This window comes from Dipodomys spectabilis, unplaced genomic scaffold (genome assembly GCF_019054845.1).
Source record: "Dipodomys spectabilis isolate Male_0828 unplaced genomic scaffold, ASM1905484v1 ptg000175l, whole genome shotgun sequence".
NCBI lineage: Eukaryota > Metazoa > Chordata > Mammalia > Rodentia > Heteromyidae > Dipodomys > Dipodomys spectabilis.
In genome coordinates this window covers 5,644,817-5,657,311 of record NW_024870852.1, presented here as the reverse complement: position 1 = coordinate 5,657,311, position 12,495 = coordinate 5,644,817, and the positions used below count along the sequence as shown (strand labels likewise).

Below are 12,495 nucleotides of genomic sequence, written 5' to 3'. Positions count from 1 at the left end.
ATCGCAGTTCAAAGCCAGCCTGGGCAGGAAAAGTCTGTGAGACTCATCTACAATTAACCACCAGAAAACTGAAAGTGGCACTGTGGCTCAAAGTGGTAGAGTGTTAGTTTTGAGCTGAAGAACCTAGGGCCAGCACCCAGGCTGGGTTTAAGCCCTACTACCGACACCTTCCTCCCCACCCCCCAAAATGTTTTTAAAAATCCTAACAACTGGAGTGCTGGAGGTTTAGCTCAATGTTACTTATCAAGCATGCATGAGGTTCTAGTTCTATCCTCATGTACTGGGGGAAAAAAAATTGCCTAAAATGGAAATACAGCCAATTGTCATTATTAGTGGGGCACATTATTAGGGTTTAGGAGTTCAAGATTACTGGGCAATATAGGAAAAGAAAAATCATGTGCCCGAGAGTAGGCAGCCAGGACTGAAAAAAGGCCTGGGGAATGGTCAACATCTTATTTGGTCCTAGTGTGATGCCCACTTACACAGAAGATTTAGATATTCTTATTTCGCTCTACCCATGATGCAGAAGCATAGTAATAGTTCTGGCTGGCTCCCAGACCAGCAGCACTAGCACTGCTATCATCTGGAAGCTTAACAGAAGTGTGTCCTCTGCTCTAACTTAGACCTATGGGAAAAAGAAACACCAGGGAAGTGGGACAAAAAGGGAAAAAAAGACAGGTTAACTTTTGCTGGTGGTACTAGAGTTCACAAATTATCTCCTAAGAGAGGTTCATGGGCATAGAAGAGCTCAATCCACAAATCTGTCAGCACAGATCCAAGATTTAGGTAATGGGGCGTGGAAACAGGATGAGTCCCTACTAGATGGTTTCACTAGTAACCTGGGGAAAACAATTAGTGCTGACTGACTCTCATCTATGTAGTCTGTGACTTCCTTCATGAACTTGCCTGGCTACCTCAGGTGGTCAATCTGCTACATGTTCAGTGAGGCAGCCATCAAGATGTCCTCTACCACATACCATGTCACATGTCACATTACACTGAAAACCAATCCAGGCAGCATTACTAAGTCATTAATCAGTCGGAGGGATCATCGTAGGGAACTTTTATTCTTGAACAGCAATTGTTTTCAGAAAAAAAAAATTGTACTTGTTGGTAAACCCACAGCCATTAAGAGTGGTAGATTCTAATGGCATCTGCCACTCTTAATGAAGTTTCTTTTTTCCTGATATGCTACTCTCTGGGCAATACAGGTCTTCTCTGTGACAGGAATAATACACATAGTGGACATGCTCTAGTGAGGAAGACACAGGTATCAAATGCATGAGAAAGCCAAGTGCTGCTGATTGATGCCTGTAATCAACCACTACCCAGGAGGCTGAGATCTAAGGATCAAGATTTTGGAGGTAGCCCAAACAGGAAGTCCATGATATTCTCATCTACAATAAACTAGCAAGCCAGAAATGGAGCTGTGGTTCAGGTAGTAGAACACCATCCTTGAGTGAAAAAGCTAAGGGACAGAGCCCAGGCCCTGATTTCAAACTCAACTACTGGCTAGCATGACACAGTAGACAGACACACACAGAGGCAAAAATCAATTGCATGGGAGCCGTGGCTTACTCTTAATATTTTTTATTTGCTATAACAGATGGCCAAATCATTTGATCATGGTTTTTCAGAGCTTATAATAAGGCTAATTACTGAATCATGGCAGAGCTCTTTAGACCAGTATTAATCACCAGAAAAAGGCACTTTAACAAACACTTGACAGGGAGTGATACCAATGCAATGAGACCTGTCCTAAGTCTTGCACAAAACTTCACTGTAGTTCAACAGGCAGTACATTCTGTCTTTGTGCATACATACAAAATACATGTGTGTGTATACCAACATCAGTACACACACACACACACACGTGTACTAGTCACTTTATTTGGAAAAAAGGACAAGAGAATTGGCAAATTAATGCAAATATAGTACCTATGAAACCTTTCTGCACCCACTCCCTCAAAGCAATAAAATAAGTTCTTGGACCTCCCCAGGTTGTCAGCTATTAAAGTAATAAAACCTAACATTTAAAAAAAAAACTTATTTCACTGAGGGTGCATGGCAGACATTTTTTGGTACTGGCAACCTCATATACTCACACATCCATATTGCTTAGGCTGGAAGAGAAGAGGATGAATAGGACATTTTATCCACAATTTCTTCCTTTCAGTACTCACCATGTTTTAGCTCTACTGAGATATTCCAATTGTACATCTTTTCAAGGATGCTGAAATTCTCAAGATATTTGCAGAGCATTTGAAAGTAGTCTGAGGATTTTTATTAAATAAACACAAGTATTGAATCAATCCATAAATGCATACTTGAGTTGCAGTTTTGACAGTCTGAACCCATCTGTGTGAGAAATGTGACAAACGGCTTCTCTCCTTCCCAGGAAGAGATGGACACAGACATTCGTATTCTTAGGGCATGAAGAAACAATTAGCAATGGCATTTAAAGTTTATCAACTTCAGAATGCCTGAAGACAAAAATCAAAACCATCCTTGATGAGTTAAGAGCCAGACTCAGTGCATTTCTGTTTTTTGGGTGCTGGCTCCTCAGTCTTGGGAGATTCTAAAGCACTCATACTGGACTTGAGGTTGGTGTCTGCTCTAAGGTTATCCAAGACAACGGTGAAGCCTGACAGAAGGTAACCACCACCTCCACTCATCAGCAGTTTGGGATGACTTCGATCTGGCAGTACCTAATCATAACAGAAAAACATAAGTTTCAAAAATAAAGATTTTTGTTGTTGTTGTTGGTCGTGGAGCCTGGACTCTGGGTCTGGACACTTCAGCTCTTCAGCTCAAGGCTAGCACTCTATCACTTGAGCTAGCACCACTTCTGGCCTTTTCTGCTTATGTGGTTCTGAGGAATTGAACCCAAGGCCTCATGCATGCAAGGCAAGCACTCTACCACTGAGGCACCTTCCCAGCCCCAAGATCAGGATTTAAATGACAGATTCTCTTGAAGATTTAACTGGATGACTCTTAAGTAGTAGCTCATTCCTTCCTTCATATGAGAGTGCTAAGTGGTATGAGAAAAATAAAATTAATTAAGTCAGGTGCTGGTGGCTTACACCTGAAATCAAGGGTTGAGGCTAGCCCAGATAGGAAAGTCCATGACATTCTTATTTCCAATTATGGAAGTGGAGCTGTGGCTCAAGTGGTGGAGTGAACACAAAAGCTTAGGGATGGCGCCCAGGCCTTGAGTTCAAGCCCCAGGACTGGAACAAAAACAAAACAAAACAAAAATAATAAAACTGGTATTTGTTTCTCCAAAGTCTGCGGAGAGTGAGCAAATAGTCTGCATGACCTGCTTCTTCCTCTTGGCTCCAGGAAGCTTCATGGCCCATGCCAAAGCTTAGGTCCATGAAGAAGTGGCAACTGGATGATGAACACTCAGAGCCTCCCTTCCCTTTGATTGGCTCAACTCTGATAAGAATTCTTCCCCCCTATTACCTTAACTAAGATGATCCATGAAGGGTAGAGTACTCAGGGCTCAACAGCCTCCAACCACAGTATCAAAGAGAAGATGCCAAGTAGCAGGACTGCTCTGCACGGGAGGGACTTCTCTGCTCTCCCTTCATGAAGGGACTGGCTATGAGGCTTGGGTACAGAAAGCCTTTGGATACTGCTGCAGCATTTAGCCACCAGCTGCTCCCAATGGTAACTGAACACATTTTTCTGCCTCTGGATCATTTCTGCCCAATCCAGAACCCCTTTAAGAGGCACTCTTGCTCCTATTGACCTACTAACCTGGCCTAGCCTTCTCAGAACAGCACTACAGCCGCTTCTCTCCATTCCTTTAGCGCCTCCTTCTCAGGTATCAACTACAGCAGCTAAGCCTACCCTGTCTGCCTTTCAAAGGCATTTCTCCCAATAAAGCTCTTACACTTTTGAGTTCCATCCTGATGTATGGGGCTGTAGTTTAGTGGTAGTGAACTGGCCTGGCACGTGCAAGGCCTTGGGTTTGATACCCAGAATCTAAAAAGAAAACAAAACAAAACAGAGGGCAAGGAAAGAGAAAAAGAAATGCACCTGGATATATGACTTCCAGAAGACCTGAACTGACACGGTCCATCAAGATATCTCAAACATTGGCTGTGAAGACATCACAGTAGTGACCTAGTATGAAGGGCACTTTCTTGTCCATGTGAGACTTCATCCTTGTCAGTTACCCTCTCCACAGAAATATCAAGGTCTTGGGGAAATGTGAACTGTACTGTTTTCTCTTTGAACGTCTATGTTATAAGAGCTACAGAATAATACTCCCTGACATGAAGAGAAAAGGATCAGGGAAAAAAAAAAAGGCAGGGGCACTTTCTCCAAGTTACATGCAGGCAAGAGACTTTACCATTATCATCAGAAACAGACAGATCTATTTGACAACCTCCCGTACTACTACAAGGAGACAGCAGGTCCACAATCTGATGGTAAGAACACGTACCTGATAATTCCTGAGCCAAGTCTCAGACAGCCGGAGGTTGATGACCCCTCCTCTTTCCCGGAGTTTTGTGTAGCATTCCAACAAAGGCTGAAGACAAAAAACAGAATTTTGTTAATACTTCCTGGGTGCAGTTTGGTACACATAATTAAAGTGTAAGAACTGCTGTCCATCTTAGCCCAGTATTACCTCTTTATACTGGCAATAGACCACGAATGGCCTTGAAGGGGCCACAAAGTCCAGCAGAGACAGCAGCAGAGGAGTGGGATGGAAACGACTGGCCACAATTAAGCTGCGAAGAAAACGTTCCACAATTATGTCTCCAGTCTCACAAAGAATGTCCTAAGTTGTAAAATGCATTCAAAGCAGGAGGCCAGGGGCTCATGCCTGTAATCCTAGCTACTCAGGAACTGAGATCTGAGGATCGCAGTTCAAAGCCAGTCCAGGCAAGAAAGTCTCCATGAGATGCTCATCTCTAATAAACCACCAGAAAACCGGAAGTGGTGCTGTGGCTTAAGTGGTACAGCACTACTAGGCATTGAGCTGAAGAGCTTACGGACAGCGCCCATGCCCAGAGTTCAAGCCTCATGACTGACAAAATAATAAATAAATAAAAATAAAGTAAAATGCATCTAAAATGATCATGTACTTACTTTTATGGTTTATAAAGTTTAAATACAGCATTCTGAGAGAGGACACAAGTTATTTATTTCTATGAAACACAAAACCAGGCTGCAAGCTTTCCCAGTGCTTGGCAACTGTAACACACAGCGACAGTCTTGTTTTTATTTTACAATAATTTGGAAACAAAGCCAGTAGTGTCTATGCTAGTGTTGCAGACTAAGTGTATCTCTGCTTGAGAGGGGTTTACATTAGCTCAGGGCATCAGCCAGTGCCACAGAGATCTGAGTGTCCCATCCTGCACCTAGTGGGACTCAGTCCCCCGTGAGGCACTCTCACTGAAGTGCACTTAGGTTTCCACTGAGACTTTTGTGGGGCTTGGATTCAGGGCCCGAGTGCTGTCAGACTAGTGCTCTACCACTCTGCATCACAGTGCCACTTCCAATTTTCTGGTTGCTAATTGGAGTGGAGTCTCGTGGACTTTCTTGTCTGGGCTGGCTTTGAACTGCGATCCTCAGATCTCAGTTCCTGAGTAGCTAGGATTATAGGCGTGCGCCACCAGCACCTGGCTTCTTCTGCAACTCTTGAACTATCACCATTTCCCACCTCTGCCAGACCCAGCCTCTTTTCTTTCAAAATGCAAGACACTGTTCTCATCTCAGTTCCCAACAGTATCAGAGGAGACAAGCAGAAGAGAACGTTGATCTTTGTGAAGTGGAGCCCACCAACATCAAGTACCCTATGTTCAATTTTCATCAACGTACCCATCTGCATTTCTTTCCCTCAGCAGAGCAGCTGCTTCTAAATGTCTTTTTCTCTGCTCTTCTTGTCTTCTTTGCTTTTCCTGCATCTTCAAGAAAAATAAGAAACCAATGTACTGAGGTCATTCAGCCAGGTTTTCCAAAACACTGTGTCCCATCAAAACATTTCAACAATGTTTATCAACTGAAGGCTAAAGCTACTTTTTTTCTTCTTTTCATTTCCTGGAGTTCATTTTGATAAATATTATTTTGTATGATCAGATGCATATAGGTACTGTGCCTTTCTGTTCCTCTCCTAAGAGGAGGCTACTTCTAAAGAAGATTGAAATACCTAAGAAAACATATATTAAAAAAGAATTCATTACATCTTAGAGCTCCATCCCAAAGGTTAAGTTGTACCCTGTGCACTGGCTCCACTCTGCTCTTTTTGACATTTATCTTCTTAGATATTCCAAAGCTAAATTAAACCTCACTACTTCGGTGAAGTTAACTGAGACCCCAATCATATTTTGAGAATAGTGATTTGATATGCTTACATAGTCTTTTTTGCTTCCTTTCTCTTTTGGCTCCTTGTGTTGTGGATCTTGGGAAACTATTTCCATTACTTCTGGCTCTTCTGGGTTATTGCTCTCTGGGGCCTCTGCAATGCTGTCATCATTATCCTGCTCAGAAGCCTGCTTCTCCTCAACTGCCCCATTGCTTTCTTCAAGTGAAGCACTGTCTTTTGGCTCAGAAGATAACATCTCAGCAGAAAACGTTCCATTTAGAAGACTTTCCACTTTGTTGAGGGGGAATTCATAAAGACCACTGAAGAAAGATTTGGGAAATCCAAAACATGTTGTTGCTACACGAACAGGTCCATCTCCAGGGTACAACTGAATAATGGAGCCAAAACCTAAACAGATTAAAAACAAAACATGTGCACGGTAGAGTGGAGTCAACTCTAGACCAAGAAAACACACAGTCTCTTCCAGGTAGTAACATGGTAGTAACACTGCATCTTCCTACTCAAGTTTACAGACTAAAGAATGATACAGCAACTCTGCAGGTCTGTTTGGAGTCGATTTTCCCTGTAGGGATAGCACAATTCCAAAACAAATGAACAGGAAGTCTTAAAACCTTAATGTATATGTAAATCTGGATGGTCCATGACTTTGTCACTTTCTCCTACTCATTTCACAAATAAGGTAGTTATGAGCCTTCTACAGCATCAGAAAGAGCAAACCAAGCTAGGCTATATTCCAGGATAAAGCACATCCTTAATCTTCCCAGTCAAATCTTTCAATGAAGGATAGTAAAATGTGATCTCTTATCAAAGTTAAGTATTGAAATCAATTTCCCAAAGGTTAGCCTAGCAAGCCATAGGTTCCAGAACTACCACCTGAAGCGGAAAAGGACAATAACCACCATGGGCACCACCACAGCCTGCTCAAGATATAGACCACATGGGAAGCTCTGGGACAGGAGCTAAAAAGGGCCATCCATATATCACTTCATTAACCATGAAGTATTCAATCAGCTTAAAAAATTTTTTTTTTGCTGGTCCTGGGGCTTGAACTCAGGGCAGGCCTGGGTGCTGTCCCTTTGTGGGCTAAGCCTCTGTGTACTCAAGGCTAACACTCTACCACTTGAACCACAGCACCATTTCTGAACTTTTCTGAGTAGTTTACTGGAGATAAAGAGTCTCATGAACTTTCCTGCCTGGCTTCCACCACGATCCTCAAATCTCAGCCTCCTGAATGGCTAGGATTACAGGCATTAGCCACTGGCCACTCATCTAGCTTTGTATCTACTCCCATCAGGGTAGGGCTTTACTTAATGTGAAAGTGTTAAATCTTACCTCCCATTCGTTCCATCATTGCACCCAGCACTAAGCCAGAACACGTTTCCATGACAATCATTTTATTGCCAGCACGGATATTTCCCAATGTCAACATCTGGGCTAGTGTATCATATCTCATGTGGCTAAGGAAAAAAAGGATGACTCATTCATTTTTAGCTAAAAAACAGTCTGAAATTTTAATAATTATTTTTCAAGTTTTGTTTAATAAAATTGTGTTGATAAAATTATTGATTGCTTTCGAGGTGACAGTAAAAGGACTTACAATTTTTGAGGTAGGAGGACACTTTATGCAGATGAGCAAGTTTTTCATTTTACTTAAAATCATGACTTTCTTAAAGATATATTTTTCCCCCAATTATACTTTTGAAAGGAAACAAAGCGTACTTAATTTTTCCAGGCTCTCTTGCATAATACATAATTGAAAGAATACGAGTAGATGGCTTCAAGATAGTAATGATGGCTTCGTATCTGGAAGAATGAAAAACATCAAGTTGAAAAAAAAAAGGGTAATATGTATTTCGGAAACATGTATAGAGTCTAATAACTTCAACCAATGCTACTTACTTCTTTTTCTTCTTTTTTATATATTTATCTTGAGCAAATTCTGTCTTGTCTCGAAATGTTGTACTATTTTCAATTAGCTGCTGAACTATTTCCTATAAGAAAAGAAGCAGATTTTTCTGAACCTCTACTTTCATAGTGCAAATAACTTCAAATGTTTCTTATGGTAAAATATAATCAAAGGTTTGGTTGTCCAGAGCCTCTTCACAGAAGTCCAAATGGATGAACTCTGTATTTCTATGCTCTATGTCGAATTTGTAATAAAGTACATGTACTTTACAACTCTACTTAAATTAAGATAAAGAAAAGACAGACAATAAAGGAAGAAGAGAGATAAGGAAACTTTGATTCCTGAGGACACTGGCTGAAACATTACTAAAAGTGAATGATGTTAATTCCAATACAGTTGTCTCTCACTATATTGTGGTTCACTTATTTAGGCTTCACTATACTGCGAGTTTTAAAAAAAATACATTAATAGTTATTCCTCACCTACCACAGGAGTTACATTCTAGAGAGCCCCATGATAGGTGAAAACCCAGGAAGAAGCAATAAATGAGCTATGATATAGTGAGGAATGACTATGTAATGCTGCTACTTTGCAGATTTTCACTTATTATGGGGAATCTCTACAATGTAATTCCTGCAGTAGGTGAGAGACCACTGTGTAAGATATATTTTCTATCCCTAATACAATCAGCAATGTACTTCACTTCTATTCCTGCATAAATAACAAAAACCTCAATATACGTAGATGTGTGCAAATTTCAACCTATTTCTAACAAAAGTATATCACCATTATTACTCTTTCTCTTTTACCCCAAGTAGCCTATGTTAAAATCCAAACAATCTCTTAAGTGTCAAATACAGAAAAAATAAAAAGGTTTTTTTTTGTGTGTGTGTGTTATTACCTCTCCTTTAATGCCCTGGTCTTTTAAAGCTTTTATGTCATCTTGGGTAAGTTTCTGAGATTTTCCATCATCAATTATATTTCGATTATCGGTGCCAGCTTCTTTAGTATCTAAGGAAAGAAATTACTCCATGATATTTATGATCTGAATTATATTACAATCTGACTTTTCCTAAGTTCACTTGTCCACATAAAGCCAATCAAGCTTAGGTACTCTATCCCTGGTGTAGTCTGTGATCCTCTTACTTTCCTGTTCCCACTCTTCCCCTCCCTCCTTCGCTTTTTTTTTTTTGGGGGGGGGGGTCCAGTTGTGGGGCCTGAACTCTGGGCCTGGGCGCTGTCCCTCAGTTCAGCTCAATGCTAGCGCTCTACTACTTGAAACACAGTGTCACTTCTGGCTTTTTCTTCTTTTTGCGTATGTGGTGCTGAGGAATCCAGGGCCTCAGGCATGCAAGGCAAGCGCTCTACCACTGAGCCACCTTCCCAGCCCCCCTCCTTTGCTTTATACACATGGATACCTCAGTACTCATTAATTAGGTCACCTATTTTATTTGGGAGTTTAAAATCATGAAGTGGCTTCCCATAGCCATGAGAATACATTTCAAAGACCCGGCCCTCTAGCTTGCCTTTTCTTGCCAAATCACACTTCCCTTAAGCTTCCTCTAAACTACCATTCTTTCTGCTCGTGAATCCATCCAACTAAGGTCCCTCCCAAGATTTTGGAACTGCTGCCCCTCTGCCTAGATATCTGTCTCCTATGAGATCTGAGCGTTTTACTGAGGGCTCAGTGCATTATTTCAGCCAAGGCTCACCTCTCCCAATCAGGCTCCACTACTTGCTCCTGGCTTATTTATTTATTTATGTCAGTTGTGGGGCCTGAACTCTGGGCCTTGGGAGCTATCCCTGAGCTCTTCAGCTCAAGGCTAGTACTCTACCACTTGAGCCACAGCACCACTTCTGGCTTTTTCTGCTTTATGTGGTGCTGAGGAATGGAACCCAGGGCCTCATGAATGCAAGGCAAGCACTCTACCACTGAGCCACTTTCCCAGCCTCGTGGCCTTATTATCTTTACAGCATGTATCTCCATGAGAAATTCTGTTGCTTGCCTATTTGATTATTTTGACTGTTTAAAATAGTATTTGCATTGGTAAGTACATTTAGACAGGTTTCACCTTAGCCCAAAAGCTGGCCTTGAACCCAGGATCATCCTGTTTCAGCCTTCTAGCATAATGGGCATACAGATGTCTACAACCATCCCAGCTCTCCACTTGTAAGTACATTGTATAAGACAATCTGTTTTAGGGACTGTCATTAGCACAGTGACTAATTGTACCTAGCACTTATTGTTATTTAATAAAACCATGGAAGTCAGAAGCCAGTGGCTCACACCTGTAATCCTAGCTACTCAGAAGACTGAGATCTAGAGGACTGAGGTTCAAAGCCAGCCCAGGCAGAAAAGTCCTTAAGATTCTATCTACAATTAACCAGCAAGATGACAGACTGCTGTTATGAAAAATAAGCTGATTGAGAACACAAGGCCGAGTTCAAGCCTTGGTACAAGCATGCCTGAAGATACACACACACACACACACACACCAAGCATGCCTGAAGATACACACACACACACACACACACCAAGCATGCCTGAAGATACACATACACACACACACACACACACACACACACACACACACACACACACACACCCAAATGTGGTGAATATTAATTTAAAAGTACCTAATTAGTTTAGCTCAAAATTGCATTTTAGGCATCTGATTAGTAATAATTTAAATATTTTTGTTAGAATATTTAAATATTTACTTTTAGTTAGTAATTAGTAATAAAGCTAAAATACAGGACCCTTACCAGAGATACTATCAAGATCTTCCTATAAGTCCTATCACTAGAACCCAAGAGTTAAGTATCTTTAATGGCTTAATCTTATAGACAAATAAAATAAAAACTGCAAAACTCTAATCACTGGCCTAACCCTAGATTCTAGGGCAGGTGAGGAAGCAGGCACCAATATCGGGACAGTAGGATTCAAAGCCAGCCCTCTTATCTGCTTCACTATCTGCTAACAACTCTAACTTCTGAGCAATGAAAGAGCCAGCACATGCTCTCACAAGAAAACAGACTCAAGGCCTCTGCTTAAGAGGCCTCAAGGTCAAGGAGTCAATTCAATGTGGACTCCAAGGTATTTCACCAACAAAGTATTTGTCTTGTTCCACTAAACTATAGTTCTTAGATTATGAGCTTGGATTTTTTTTGGGGGGGGGGAGAGGTGGGGGGTGAAGAGGTTAGTTTGGGCTAAGAGTTTGGAATTAACTAGTGGTCTCTCCCTAGATGAAGAACATCTATTTTATGCACCTGAAGCGGGCTCTTCCTTCCTCTTCTTGAGCTGAAGACTTCCTCCACTGGTCACTTCAAAAGTAGATCCATAGCTATGGCCAATGACGTTATCTAGGTAGAACCACTGTTTTTCAAAAGTTACTTTTCTGAGGGGGGGAGAAAAAAACAATCGATTAACTTTACTTTTTTTGCATCCAGTATAGAAATGACCCATTAATTCTATTTTGGTTCAAAAGTATTCTCCAGGACTGGGAATGTGGCTTAATGGTAGTGCTTGCCTTGCATGTATGAAGCCCAGGGTTCGATTCCTCAGTACCACAGAAACAGAAAAGGCCGGAAGTGGTGCTGTGGCTCAAGTGGTAGAACGCTAGCCTTGAGCACAGCGAGGCTCAGAGACAGTGCTCAGGCCCTGAGTTCAAGCCCCTGTTCTGGCAAAAAAACAAACCAAACCAAAACAAAAAACCCAACAACAAAAGTATGCTCCACAACGGATGGTCAGCGTTATTTCTGTGCTTCTGTGACTGTACACCTACAGAGGAACTAGAGTGACGCGGGTAGTAAGGGCAAAGGAGATTTCAGGAGCCAAGAACAGCACCACCCACCCCACCCCACCCCTCCCAACCCCCCCGCCCCGCAGGGGGCTGGAAGAAAACCTAGAGGGAGGGGGCATCTGGAGGATAGGATGAGTGAGCCCCAAGACCAACAACCGGGCTTACTTTCTCCGCTGGACCTGCACTGCTTTGAACACATCTTCCCGTTTCAGCACCACGAAGTCGCCATCGTGGATGCAGTGGTCCCCGGGATGCGGGGGCTCCCCAGAGCCCTCCATGATGTTCATTCGGTCTTCGTGCTTCACGGTGTCCCTCCCGATTCACACACCTGGTTATTATTACTTCACTGTGGCGGGCGCCGGCCTCCGTTTCCACGGCCGGGAAGGGTTGCGATGCCTCGGTCCAGCACCGCCCCCACGTGCTACGCGCCGCTTCCGCTTTCCCGG

At 42.3% G+C, this 12,495-nt stretch overlaps 1 protein-coding gene across 2 annotated transcripts; it reads right to left on the bottom strand.

Annotated features, from left to right (window-relative positions):
* Nucleotides 1–1,574: 1,574 nt before the first annotated feature.
* Trmt6 (tRNA methyltransferase 6 non-catalytic subunit) lies at nucleotides 1,575–12,474 on the bottom strand. 2 transcript variants are annotated; one of them, XM_042694726.1, is made up of 11 exons: nucleotides 12,215–12,474; nucleotides 11,517–11,644; nucleotides 9,148–9,257; nucleotides 8,240–8,331; nucleotides 8,060–8,143; nucleotides 7,673–7,797; nucleotides 6,369–6,727; nucleotides 5,836–5,921; nucleotides 4,640–4,742; nucleotides 4,454–4,540; nucleotides 1,575–2,708 (listed from the first exon to the last, which is right to left on the bottom strand). In XM_042694726.1, the coding sequence occupies exons 1-11, from the start codon at nucleotides 12,334–12,336 to the stop codon at nucleotides 2,517–2,519; spliced, it is 1,488 nt and encodes a 495-aa protein (XP_042550660.1). In that variant the 5' UTR covers nucleotides 12,337–12,474; the 3' UTR covers nucleotides 1,575–2,516. The 2 variants fall into 2 exon arrangements, with proteins under 2 accessions (XP_042550660.1, XP_042550661.1); XM_042694727.1 differs by lacking the exons at nucleotides 8,060–8,143; nucleotides 8,240–8,331; nucleotides 9,148–9,257; nucleotides 11,517–11,644; nucleotides 12,215–12,474 and adding an exon at nucleotides 7,938–8,028.
* Between the last annotated feature and the right edge of the window lie 21 nt (nucleotides 12,475–12,495).